Here is a 13824-nt window from a genome sequence, read left to right as displayed (position 1 = left end):
TATCTCGTACCAATATTTTCTAAAAAATATATTTCTATTTTAGTAAATTTAAATTTTGTACTATTCCATTTGAGTCGTTTTTTGCGACTCGGGTTTCGCCTTTCGGCATCTTTATGCATTGTATACGCTCACCAAAAGGCAAATAAATACTGACAACGAATACTATTAACTCTAACTTATATAACCAATCAATACAATAAAGTAGGTAAAACTCTATTACCTACCTATCAAGTCTAGGGTCTCAATAAAAATATAATAAATAAATTATGAATAGTTGAAGTGTTTGTAAAAAAAACCCCTATTGTATTGATACCTCCACGTTTCTACGGGCATGGAGGACCCCTTAATAGTAAATCACGAGCGAAGATATGGATGCCACATTCATGTTTCTCATATCCCGCCAAAATCCTTCCATCGCCGTTTTATGCATAAAATGCTCTTTAGTAATCAACTATAAATGTTGCTTCTTTTGGGCTCAATTCTTAGAAATCTCTGTAACTTTCAGTCTGCCTGCCAAAAAGGTAGCTTGGACGACCCTTACGGTAAAACCCAGGCAAAAGCCAAACATTCGCCGCATGCAAGAATGATAGAGAGGGGTGGTCGTTCAGGGGTAGATTGAAAGAGACAGCGATAAAGCTCAAAAGAAGGAGAGCTAGCCGCAACACTGCAGGTAGAAAGTTAGTTAGCGTAAGACTCCCAAACGCGACAGGCTGTGTGCCCTGTGGAAGCTTAATTTTTAATTGACAGCCTAGGCGCCCGTTTTTAATAAATTTAGGGCTGTTAAAAATTTATAAAGTGTGAGATTGTTAATGTGTAGTAATATTGTGTTGTGTATGTAATGTGTGTTGTGTAATTTTTTTCGTGAACCTAACTAATTAGGTAATAAAACTTTCGGCAACGATTGGTGCTACGAACAACGTGCGTTCATCATTTTTCCATCCCGTCAATCCTGCATTTACCCCCAACTGTCAAGACCTACCGTGCACTGAACGTGCTCTACCGGACTAAAAACCAGCTACTATTGACCGCCTTGAACTATTCTGAGCTAGTCGAAGGGTGGAAGCTGGTCGTGTGTCTCCCGCGTTCTGCCGACGGCACGCTACGAGGGCCTCATTGACGCCCGGTTGACCGGCGAGTCGAGCTCTGAGGTCGGATCGGCCGTGCGGCCCCGACTCCCCTCCCTACCCGGACTTCCGGGGTGTCAAGTTTGGCGAGCCCAACGTGGACCTGTGACAGTACTTGTCATGTTGGCAAGCATCTGTCAGAAATAGGGCAGTGAAGAACTGAAGGAGCTTCACCGAACCGATATCCTGAAATGAAGAGTCAGTGCTTAAATTATGTGTAATAAATTTAGTGTGCTTAAAGCGTTTGACAGTTGACGTGGACAGTGACATTTTGACATTTGTGATATTGCGAGGACAGTTGTTGCGGTTGGCATCTGTCATTTAGTCGTTTGTGGTGTTGAGATCGTCCGCCATCTTGGGACGGCTGAGCCTGTTGACATCCGCCATCTTGAATCAGCTGCGAGGGTTGTCAACTGTCACTTTGGCGTTTGTGGTGTTGTGATAGTCCGCCATCTTGAAAAAGCCGAGTCTGTTGACATCCGCCATTTCGAATCAGCTGTGAGTGTTGTCATTTGTTGCTTTTGACAGCTCTCATCTGTCATTTTGACATTTGGACTTATTTTTTCAAGTTTATATTTTTTCTGTTAATTTTGCAATACTAACAATTGTCAGTGCGTGCAAATAAGGATCAGTGACACTAATAATAAATTTTAAATACTAAATTTTATTTATAACTTTACGATGAATAACTGCGATACGGACTTGATGGAAGTTATCGAATGTACCGTGCGGTGTATCTGCGAGAAGACGGCGCGGACCAAGAGGGATGCCGGCCACGAAATGTCCGTGGAGAGGCGTGGTACGCCATCGCGGCGCGGACGACGCGGTGCCAGACCGCCACACAGCCGGTTAGCGCCTAACAGGCCCTAACCGGAGAAGATGGAGGAAGGAGACCCCCTACGGAGGAACGACCAGGCCAATATAACACTTTAATTTTAATTCATATTTCATATTGTTGTTTATTTTCGTATTGTAATGCTTGTGTATTATTATCATTGCTGTGTATGTCTTATTGATGTGTCATTTTGTTGTTAGACCTACAATTTAACTACAGTATATGCCGCAGCTTGGTACTGCATTAACCGATGTCGTCAAACACGACGGAATAAAATAGATTAATTAAATATCAATGACCTTATTCACTCAATTAAGATGAGATGAGAACGTTGAAAATGGATCCTAATTATCATTTATAAATCTACCTTGGCCAGGTTGATGACTCTGTATTGCGTATTTAGTACGGAGGGATGGTGTACTAAGTATGATAAGATAACCATGAATACTTATTTTCAATTTCTAATTTTGTTTTCTAAGCACATTTTGTTAATTGTATCCCATAAATTTTGCCTAGTTTAATTTACCTACTGACGGCTCATGTATGAACGTATATGAATGCAATGTGAAGTAGTGACGGTCGTTAGCGAGGAACGTTTGTTAAGGAGGAATGGAGGTATTGGGATGGACTGCCGTGGACCGACGGAATGGGTTTTAGCTACGCGCATCTTCTTGCGGGGCGGTTGACTAGATGATGGCGCCGTCGGCTGGTTGGTTGACTCGTTGAGGTAGGACCGTGTCTCTCGATCGGGGATTGATCGAGGGGGCATCTGTCGTCTATCTGTCAGGATTAAGGTGGGCTCACGAATGTAGTGACACTGAGCACGTGTGCCAGTGTGCGCGATAGAGTAGTGATGCGGCGGGCGTCGGTGTGTAACGAATCTGTTCGCACCAGATACGCCGTAATTGTGTTTGTATTTTATTTGTATTTTCTTTGTGTCACGAGTCAATAGTCGATCGCGGCCGGATATTCTAGTAATGGGTGGTGTGTCCCCCACAACTGTCCCGTGAGTTGGTGTCGTGTGATGGGGGCAGATTTTTGAGGTCTAGCGGACGTGAATCCGCAGCATCTCTGTGATAACTTAGCGCGCGTAGTTGATAACGACAGGCCTTCAGCCGTGTCAGAAAGGATGTATGTATGTACGCATGTAGATACGGGTGATGAATATAGGGTACGATTTTTAGTGTGCGCGTTCGTTAGGTGGTAATAGAGGTGTTAGGATGAGCTGCCGCGAGTCGACGAGATGAGTCTTAGCTACGCGCGCCATCTTGCGAGAGCCCACTGTGGAAGTAACTTGCATCTAGGTAATGGTACCGATTGTGAGCGGGAGACTTGACGTGACGCGTGTGTCGAGAGGAAGCCTAGATCGCGAAGGGTAGTGCCGGCGGAGTGATTCCGCCGTGCATGAATGGGTAGCGAGGCGAAGCTTTGTTTGTTTTTTTATTGTGGCACCTTGGTTTTGTCTTCTGTCGGGAGTGATTGATTGAGGGGCGCCGTTCGTCACTCCGGCGAGTGTGTGGGAGGCCGGCTCGTACGCCTTCGGTAAGACCCTCTCACCCTTGTGTGAGAGTCCGTTGGTAAACCTATGTCGGCACAGACCCTCTCACCACCGCAGGGGCCGATTGTCGATTCTTCGTCGAGATACGACTGGCGGAGGCCAGTATTGAGGTGTATTTTTATTATGTGTTGAGGGTCCCTTATCGATCGGTGCCGGATATTCTAGTAATTTGACATGCAAGGTCGGAATGCCACAACCCTCTCGTGAATTGTATATCGCTGAGTGAGGATGAATCTTTAAGAGCTAGTGGACGTGAATCCGAAACATTGTTGTGAAAACTTAGCGAACGTGATAGATAACAATGGGCTTTCAGCCGTGTCAGAAAGGGCGACACATCAGCATTCATTCGCTTAGCCGCGAGACAGAATGGCGTCGTTGTGTCTACCCGAATTATAAGAAAATCTAATTTCATTTTAATTTTTTTTCAAAATAAGTAGTGGGGGGGTGAAGTAGCAAAGTAGTGCAGTAGTGTAGTGTTGGAGTATGCGTTGAGGATAGGCCTTCAGCGGAGTTAAAACGGGCGATGCTCCACCATCTACTCTTTCGAAGGAGAGTGGACACGGGTGGTGCGGAATCTACCCTTATAGTTAGAAATTCAAGGTATTTATATAAAGGTGCAAGGGGAAGCCTTCACCAAGAAGGATATAAATCGAGGAGGTTTCAGACCACGGAAATCGGTAGGGATAGCCACCGTAGACGTGCGCGACCTAAAACGGTGCGTAGAAATAAACAGGTAGAAACTAAAATAGCACGGACTGCCGCCATACGAGTCGAAAACGTCGTTGACGCAATCGCTCGCAACCTAGCGATGTGGGTACTTCAGTTACTCGCCTTCTTCTTGCGGTTCGAAACGTAGGTAGGAAGCTTGCATCAGGGTTACCTCATGGCAGAGGGACGAGTTTTTAAGTTTTATACTTTGTTTAATGGTTGTAATTGTGGTTTTTCATCCTAGTTTTGTCTTGAATTTCTGTTGTGATTTAAAAATGTGTTGTTACTAGCGTAGTGAGGCAGGAATGATAGAGTTCCACCCAGAAGTTGATTGCCGTTAAATTGTTTTCTTTTCTTTTATTGTAATGTGTAATAGATGTTGCTTTGTGATTATGTCTGTCAAAACATTATCCAGGGCTCGTGAATGTAGCGTCACCGCGTAAGGATACCGGTGAGCGTGATTGGTAGCGATATAAAGGTGATGGGCCTGTAACGATGTTGTTCATGCCAGATTCCACCTTGTAAGAGTGTGTTTTTTTGTAACCGCTACTTAGGTGACAGGATATACTGAGGCTGGTTATCACTGTCCACCGCGGGGGCGCTGCAGCGAGGTATACTCTGCTGGTGGTTGAACGATGGGGGGCGATGTTCACGCTCTGAGCATGTGGGCGAGGGATCGACCACGCAAAGGTCTGTCTGAACCACTCGCCTCAGCTAGGGGCGTCTGTCGGCCCTCCCTCGGGATATGAACGGTAGGGGATAGTCTCGTTGGTAAACCCAAAGTAACGGTAAACGGTTGGGTGTTGCGACCAAATGGCGAGGACCCAGAATAACCGTGTGTGAGTGCTGCTTAGTGCTTGTTTATAACCATGAAAGTTGTAAGCTTAAAATAGAAGTCGCGAATGTAGCTGCGTCATGGAGACTCGTGACGTGTGCGAAAGGTAGCGAAAGGCATTGTTTAAAAAAAAAAAATATTTTTGTAATGGAAAAGGGTCGTTATTAATAAGATTAATTAATAAGCTCTTCAAGCAGGATACGGAGGCGGACAATGACGTCCGGTCTTGTAATGTAAATTCCTTATAGATACGAATTATATTTCATGTCTGAAAAAAAAAACTATGTGAACTTAGGTTGCTCATGGCGACGCCCCGATGCCTTTCTTGAATTGTAATGAATTACTTGCGAGAATATAATTTTAAACTGACCCTAAGAAGGGCCCGTTATATGTAAACTTATTGAGTTTGGTCATGTCACCGTCAATAAAGTAAATGGGGCAAGGAGCACACCGCTGTGTTGCGGTAATACGAGCGAGGATGGAGGGACGATGGCGGGAAACAGAATGGGCACTTCGCTCGAATCTGAATGGGGCCGCTTGATACCTCCACGTTTCTACGGGCATGGAGGACCCCTTAATAGTAAATCACGAGCGAAGATATGGATGCCACATTCATGTTTCTCATATCCCGCCAAAATCCTTCCATCGCCGTTTTATGCATAAAATGCTCTTTAGTAATCAACTATAAATGTTGCTTCTTTTGGGCTCAATTCTTAGAAATCTCTGTAACTTTCAGTCTGCCTGCCAAAAAGGTAGCTTGGACGACCCTTACGGTAAAACCCAGGCAAAAGCCAAACATTCGCCGCATGCAAGAATGATAGAGAGGGGTGGTCGTTCAGGGGTAGATTGAAAGAGACAGCGATAAAGCTCAAAAGAAGGAGAGCTAGCCGCAACACTGCAGGTAGAAAGTTAGTTAGCGTAAGACTCCCAAACGCGACAGGCTGTGTGCCCTGTGGAAGCTTAATTTTTAATTGACAGCCTAGGCGCCCGTTTTTAATAAATTTAGGGCTGTTAAAAATTTATAAAGTGTGAGATTGTTAATGTGTAGTAATATTGTGTTGTGTATGTAATGTGTGTTGTGTAATTTTTTTCGTGAACCTAACTAATTAGGTAATAAAACTTTCGGCAACGATTGGTGCTACGAACAACGTGCGTTCATCATTTTTCCATCCCGTCAATCCTGCATTTACCCCCAACTGTCAAGACCTACCGTGCACTGAACGTGCTCTACCGGACTAAAAACCAGCTACTATTGACCGCCTTGAACTATTCTGAGCTAGTCGAAGGGTGGAAGCTGGTCGTGTGTCTCCCGCGTTCTGCCGACGGCACGCTACGAGGGCCTCATTGACGCCCGGTTGACCGGCGAGTCGAGCTCTGAGGTCGGATCGGCCGTGCGGCCCCGACTCCCCTCCCTACCCGGACTTCCGGGGTGTCAGTATCAATAGTATTACACTCGATAGGCGTACAATAAATCGTCAAAGCCTAATAATACATCATTAGTAATTTATTATAAACAATAAAAATACTACACTCAAGACGTGTAAAATCGTCCATTCTAGGAACAATTGTAACGTATTGGGAATTAATGGAGTTAACTATTGAGATATTATATATATTATTAAATATATTTCTGATGTGTTTCAAATTATATGAGCACTTATATTCGATAACAAAATTATATATTCTTAAATCTTGTATATTATTCATTAAATAAAAAAAATAATTAAACTAAAAACCAATTTAATAAGTATATACATGGCTATCTACGTTTGGTTGAAGTTATATCTTTATTTTTATTGATTAAATGCCCTGAATCAAACAAACACTGAAAAACAAAATGCGTTATTATTTATACTATTCAAGAATATAAATATAACCATTTAAGTGTTAGGGTTTCTTTGACGAAATATAAAAATGAAGATATTTTATTATTAATTAAATTAGTATTTGCACAATAAGACTCTATTACAATTTTTACTGTAGTTATTCTATACTTTGAACAATTGAACTGGTCATTTCGAAAACCCCGTAACTGACAGAAATCAAACTTTTCAGGAGAGATATAAAACCGTGTATTTTTTTTGTTTAGTGACGTACGTTAAAAAAAAACTCTTTGAAAGCTGTAGAATAATAATATATGGAGCATTTGAGTTCCAAAATAAATATAAATCTAATTTAATGGAAAAATCTGTTTAAATTTCTTGTAATTGTGTTGTTTTCAAAATGAACATGTTGAACATGTGAAATTTCGTTATAATTGTTAATTAATAATTAATTTCCATTTTTTTTTAAATAGTTGATATAGATTATGCAAATTATTTTAGATAATAAGTTTATCAAAAAATCAATAAATCGTCATTTTCAGTTTCTATTGTTTGTCACTGGAAAATTTGTTTCATAAAAAGGGATATATTTTTCAGGAATATACTGCCGAAGTTTTTTTAAGTCATTTAATTTTTGTTGTACTGTATCTTTCTATGAGAGAAGAATACTCATATGGAGTATTGATCCTATTTTGACGCCGGATTAAGCGTTTTGTAGTACCCAAATCCCTATCACAGAGAAGAAATGAGTGACCCCTTATTGGTACAGCATGAACAATACTTTGAAATCTTTTGTGTCAGTCAAAGTAAGAAAAACTCAAAACCACAGTCTGAAAAAATTTGCAGTTCTGTAATTTGCGAGAGTACAAATCGATCTATGTAGTCCATCAAAAATGTGCACACTTCATTGGGCCCTTTTTTGCTAGTCCTTCGTGGTAGCAATACAATCCTGCCTTATTTGACTTAAGGTTGTGTATAAAAAAAGAGTTTAACCATAGCTGGCGATAATCAAAAAACTCATGCACAGGAATATTTGGAAGTGAAAGATATTGCATATAGTCGATGTACGGTAGCTAAGGATAATTCGTGCGAAAATAACGTAACTACTGCATTTATGTTGTTTTCGAACTGACTTGAAACTTTGACTTGAAATAAAATCATGTTGCATATTCACAATTGAGTTGTTTTCGAATGATAAATCTACCACCCTCAATAAACAATAATCCGTAATAAACGCATTTTGCCATTTTATGTCAGTTATGGGGTTTTCGAAATGACCAGTTTAATTATAGTATTAAGAAAAACCTTTATTTCAATAATTCGATATATTTTATATTAAAAAAACTAACATACTGTATATTGTGTTGTAGCTGTTGTATACTGTATATTGTGTAGTGTTGTAGTTTTGAAAGCTCAACAAAAAATATAGCAGCTATTTATAATCAAATAGAATTACCTAAACTTTATTTACTTAATACCATACAATTAACTCACATAATTGAACTTTGGCTGTAAGCTTTGATTTATAATTTTGATGTTAATGTTTTTGCTGATAAAGGGCTTAACTTTGACCGGATTAACTCAAGGATTTTAAGCAGGTAAATCCGAAAGCTTTTACTTTATAACCAAATTTTATACACTTAAAAAGTACGTAAGTACATAATATTATTTTTGTGCCTTTATTACTTACGAGTAGAGACACCGATAAACTCAACCCTTTATTTCCATCCTGAATCTATGATGACTGTTTCTATTTCTCTTTCCTTTGAATAAATTTGTTTTTGGAATTGTCTTGAGTTATAAAAAATGTATGCAATTTTTATATATTGTGATATATGGGCTTTTTACTGAGTCTTTCTTCATATTTTTTTACGGAATTCAGAAACTGGATAGAAGAGGAGGCCAAAGGAAAATTTTGGAGTTAATGGTAGTATAATTATTTCTTTAACATATAGTAAATCATACTTTTTATTAACTCAAATATAATAAATTACAGAACATACATTTCTGAGAAAATATATTATAACCAATCGAAAAAATCTTTTGAACGAACCTGCATCTCTCAAGTTTCGCGCCCATGCACATAGACCACTGCTAAAGGTGTTATACTTAATTGCGACAAATTTTGACTAATGGCTCTTAATACTCTCTGAAACGCTTTCCAAATTGGGCTACTTTGGCGATTGGCTTTTGTATTTTAAATCAAAGTCACGCATCACTCTAAGATTTTTTATTGTAACTAACTTGAACTTGCGAATTTAACATCTAATTATTGAATATACATATTTTGAAAACACTTCCAAGAAAATCTATTATAACCAATAGGAAAAATCTTTTTTCAAAAAGTAAGAGAGTAAGCAGGAATCAAACTTGCATCTCTCAGGTTTCACGCCCATACACATATACCAATATGATAAAGGCGCCAAACTAAATTGCGACAAATTTTGAGTAATGGCTCTTAATACTCTCTGAAACGCTTTCAAAGTTGAGCTTCTATTACTAATAAATTACACATTGTTTCCGTGTGATAAGAATATGCTTGCTAGTCAGTTTCCTGTTCATTCGTCATATAAGTCACATTCAATTAAGTATTTGAGACGGTTTATAAATTAATCTACTAGAATAATAACACTAGAAAGTTAACCTTGTTATACACACATATTATGTAATTTTAAAATATCTTAGATAATAATATATACCTACTAGAAAAATATTTTTTGAAAAATACGACACCCGACGGAACTTAATCCTGTGTATGAAAGAATTCACGCTAATGTGCTTTAATAAAGGAAATAGTTTATTAAATCCTATTAAAATTCAGATTAAAGTCTTCTTTTAAAAAGAGAGGTGATCATCATCATTTATGGCCATACTTAAGGGTCTTTCTATTGTCAGACTGTGGTACAAAACTTTGAATTTCGATCGTAGTGCTAGTTATTTTACAACGTTTTTATAAGGTCGTATTCTTATTTGTCCGGTGGTTGTTATTTATCCAGTACAAATCTTCCAATCGATTTTTAGCTAACCTCCCGACTAGCTAGACATTTGAAACTTTTAGAATATATCAGAACACGATGCCAATGCATTTTATTAATACTTTTAGCCATCTTCAAGTAGAATTGAATTCATTTTCAGTTAATTCTGTTTTGTATGTAAAGTTATTTCAGAAAAATGCGTAAAAAGTAAAAGACTATTATTGGTTGCTAAGGGGGTGGTCGTAGCAACTAAATTAATAATATATACGTGCGTTACTATGGAGATCAATATGAAATGTCAAAATGACATTTCAGTATTATTTCTATTAAGTACAAAATTTTTTGATCGTTTAAGCTAGTCAAGTTAAGTTTATATGATTCAACAGAAAATTTAAAAACGTTGTATATAAAAAGTTCTTTTAATCTTGTAATTATTTTATATTTAGAATGCAATATGGTAAACTATTTGTTGAAAAAAAATGATTGTTTGATATTAAAAAAATGATAATATATTTATTAAATATGAATGAGAATAATATATACAATCAAAAATCTTCATTTACTACATATAGGTTACTGCATTGCACTGGGTGGAGGTGGGCTGTTAAAATTCAGCATAAATAGTGTACAGTAAATTTTTCCGTCATAGGTACTTATTTGTATTAATTGAAGTAATAATACAATTCACAAATTAGTTTTTTTTTAATTTAAGTCCTGCCTCTAACCAAACCATAATATTTTTGGTATGCTATGAGAGATCCGACCAAAATAGTGTATACTTTTTCAGTCTTACTTATTTTTTTGTAAATTTTACTATCTGTATTGATTAACTACGTTTTTTATAAATTTTAATGAATTTTAATAAATTCATTTTCTTTTTTGTTAATATTTCTCTACCATGGCACTTTGAATTAGAGTAAAATCATTAGAATCAGTCATAGCTCATTGAGAGCGTGGCGACCTCAGTCTCGGGTATCTGCTCCTGAGATATTATCTGTGCGGAAAACTACTGATGCTTCACATCCAAACATAGAGCCTCGTGACGGCTGTGTATACGACTGTGGTGCGAGGCGTGTTGGGTTTTTGTTTGTATTGTATCAAAATACGGATACAAAAATCAAACCATGACTTGACGCTTTTCAGGTATTATATTGCTTGAGTGAGATCCACAAAATTCTAAGTGTATGAACGCTTAAGTCATCAACAATGGTCTCTCTAAATTATACGTGAGACTCATACTCGCTTTAGCTTTATTACTTGCAAAAACAGATAGTCACTAGAATAGTCACAGGACGAAGAGGGCGTGGAAGAAACCCTACTCATAGGAGTTGCCAGGAGAATGCACTTCAAGCTTTAAGAACTGCGGAGTACAGTAGAGAATGGTGAAGAATAATTATTGTTGACGGTAATGGAGCTATTATGATGAGTGGAGCTTAAAATCCTCAACAGTTATGATAATAATTACAAACTAGAGAATATATTTATTAATTCCCATTAGTATATTTTGTATGCTTTAGCTTTCTACTAGTTTGATTGTTACCTGATATAAAGCCAGTTTTTTTTTTCTAAACATTATCTAAGAAGAATACAATTTCGAATGCTTGTATTGAACCTAATAATGAGAAATGTCAATAAATACACCGATATACTAATTAAAAATATAAACAATTTACATCTGCATTTATTGTCAGTATTTATTTGCTATTGGTGATTGCTCATATTGCCTGAAGATGCCGAAAGGCAAAACCCGGACTAAAAAAATGACTCAAATGGAATTGTACAAAACTTAAAACAATTATAATTTAAATTAAAATCCCATCGAGTACCCTTGTTCGATAGTATATTTTTTTTAATTAAGTATTAACTAATATATATATATTTAAATATTCACTACTCGTAACTTCCATAATTTGTAATATTGTATAGTGGTAGATAACTTAATACATAAAAGACGACAAAATATTATTTTATTAAGTGAATATCATACAAGGCTTAATAATGTAGCATTCTAAATTTAGTATATTAACAGGTATATTAATTAATATGTAATGGAATTATTATTATTTTCTTTTTTTTTGCTATTTCAAGGTATTAACATATTAACTAGAAAAAGGCTGTTATTTTATCAGTGTATTTTAACAATACTTTTACAAGCTTTTTTACATTATACCAATACCTGTTTCTTTACAAAAATCTTAATTGTGAATTATATTGTTTAAAAACACGTTAAAAAGTATTATAAATGTATAACAATGCAGTTTTATCTTTGAAGTAGGCTGTAGGTAGTGTAATATTAATATTAATTTACTTATATATTTTTTCAAATAGATGATATTATATAATAAGAGAATAATATAATAACTTGTAAAATTCCAATATATTATTAAATATTATTAATCAGTCTAAATAATATTCATATTTAATGAAATATTTTTGAACTTTCGTTAATTTCAAATTATTATAAGTGCAAAACTAAGATTAATAATAAAATACTGCTGTGGTAAATTTTACAAAACTAATAACCAAATGAAATATCTTACAATACTTACTAGTGAAACTTTAGGTGCATCTATCTCAAAAGTACTCATTATATTCAATGTATGCATACGTATTTTTGATTAAATACTGTTGAATTCTTACCGATTTTCAACCTTTGAATCTCATTATAAACACTGTTTTACAAAATAATTCATTTATATTTTTATTTTATGTTCTGTGCATCAATTAAGTATTGTCATATTTTAACCATATTAATAATAATAAAATCAATAACTTACCGGATAATACGGTTGACCGGTGACAAAATAAAGAGCGACATTGAAGTTCAATAAAAACACGAACGCGGCACGCATTGTCACAAAACTTTAAAATCCCTTTTTTAGAATATCTTAAAAACACAATCAACAAAAAATTTCAGCACTTTATACACACTCTATAAAGTTACGGTTATATTTACAATGACGCTCGTTCGGACTTTGTACTTTCGAGCTTTTTATCTCTACAAGTGAACTTTCAGTGCAAGTTAAATGTGACCCCGGAGTTTTTCTGTTCGCAGGCGTCGAAGGAACCTTTATGAGGAGAAACTGAGGCGTCGTCTGCTCTTATAGCGTCGGTTTACTGCCAGGGCGCACCTTCCACGCGTTTCCACTATTGTATCAACCCTTGCTATTTATTTACCACTGACTTTCCTTCGCGACCAAATATAGACTCAATTTTAAACAAAACGAGACAAATTTACAACATAAATATACTTTGCGATTACTTCACAAGCAAAATCAAATCATCCCTTGACGATATTTAACAAGAAAGTTAAATCAAATCAAATCTTTTAAATTCACAAATAAACTCTTAATAATCGATATAATTTACAAAAGCAATCAATATATTATTAATAGTACACACATTTCTATTCGTATTTATGTATTCTAGTCTAAACGTATTTTTCACTTTATTAATCAAACTGAAGACACACTTTCAATTTTAAAATACTTTGATTTTTAACGCGCACAATATCAACTTTTTTTTTTTTGTTAATTGATATTTAAAAAAACACGCACTTTATATTCGTAATTCAAAACATGTTATCAGAAAATACTTTATCAACGTAATATTTAATATGTTTGTTTCTTTACTTAACCTTAATATCGGTGCACTTGAATAATTGTGTTCAGAGCGAATTTCAAATACGTACAAAGACTATATTGTAATCGGTCGCCTTTTTTATACTATCATCTATGCATGCTTACATTGCTTACAGTATATTGAACAAATTTACTTAGGCATTCTAAATGCTATAAAAATCAGATTGTCAATTTGCTTTAGTAAACCGTTCTTATCTACGTGAAATTACAAATGAAATGCTAAGAATTTTTCAAACCAATTTAAGAACGTTAAAAAATTATTTACAAATTAGATTTAAATAACTAAAAGCCAATTTAAGTGTTCATATAAAATATGTTAACCTTT

The 13824-nt window shown here is 36.1% G+C and overlaps 1 protein-coding gene across 1 annotated transcript in view; it reads right to left on the bottom strand.

Annotated features, from left to right (window-relative positions):
- Positions 1-13453, bottom strand: part of LOC147078868 (corticotropin-releasing hormone-binding protein) — a 124346-nt gene extending 110893 nt beyond the window's left edge. Inside the window, exon 1 of the mRNA XM_085948522.1 lies at positions 12636-13453. Coding sequence (XP_085804648.1) covers positions 12636-12710 — 75 coding nt within the window. The 5' untranslated portion in view covers positions 12711-13453. The remainder of the gene's footprint in view (positions 1-12635) is intronic.
- Between the last annotated feature and the right edge of the window lie 371 nt (positions 13454-13824).

This window comes from Rhyacophila brunnea, unplaced genomic scaffold (assembly GCF_057557595.1).
Source record: "Rhyacophila brunnea isolate RB1 unplaced genomic scaffold, BYU_Rbru_1.0 scaffold_10, whole genome shotgun sequence".
Classification (NCBI taxonomy): domain Eukaryota; kingdom Metazoa; phylum Arthropoda; class Insecta; order Trichoptera; family Rhyacophilidae; genus Rhyacophila; species Rhyacophila brunnea.
The sequence above is the reverse complement of the archived record's forward strand: the minus strand, read 5'-3'. Positions and strand labels throughout refer to the sequence as shown.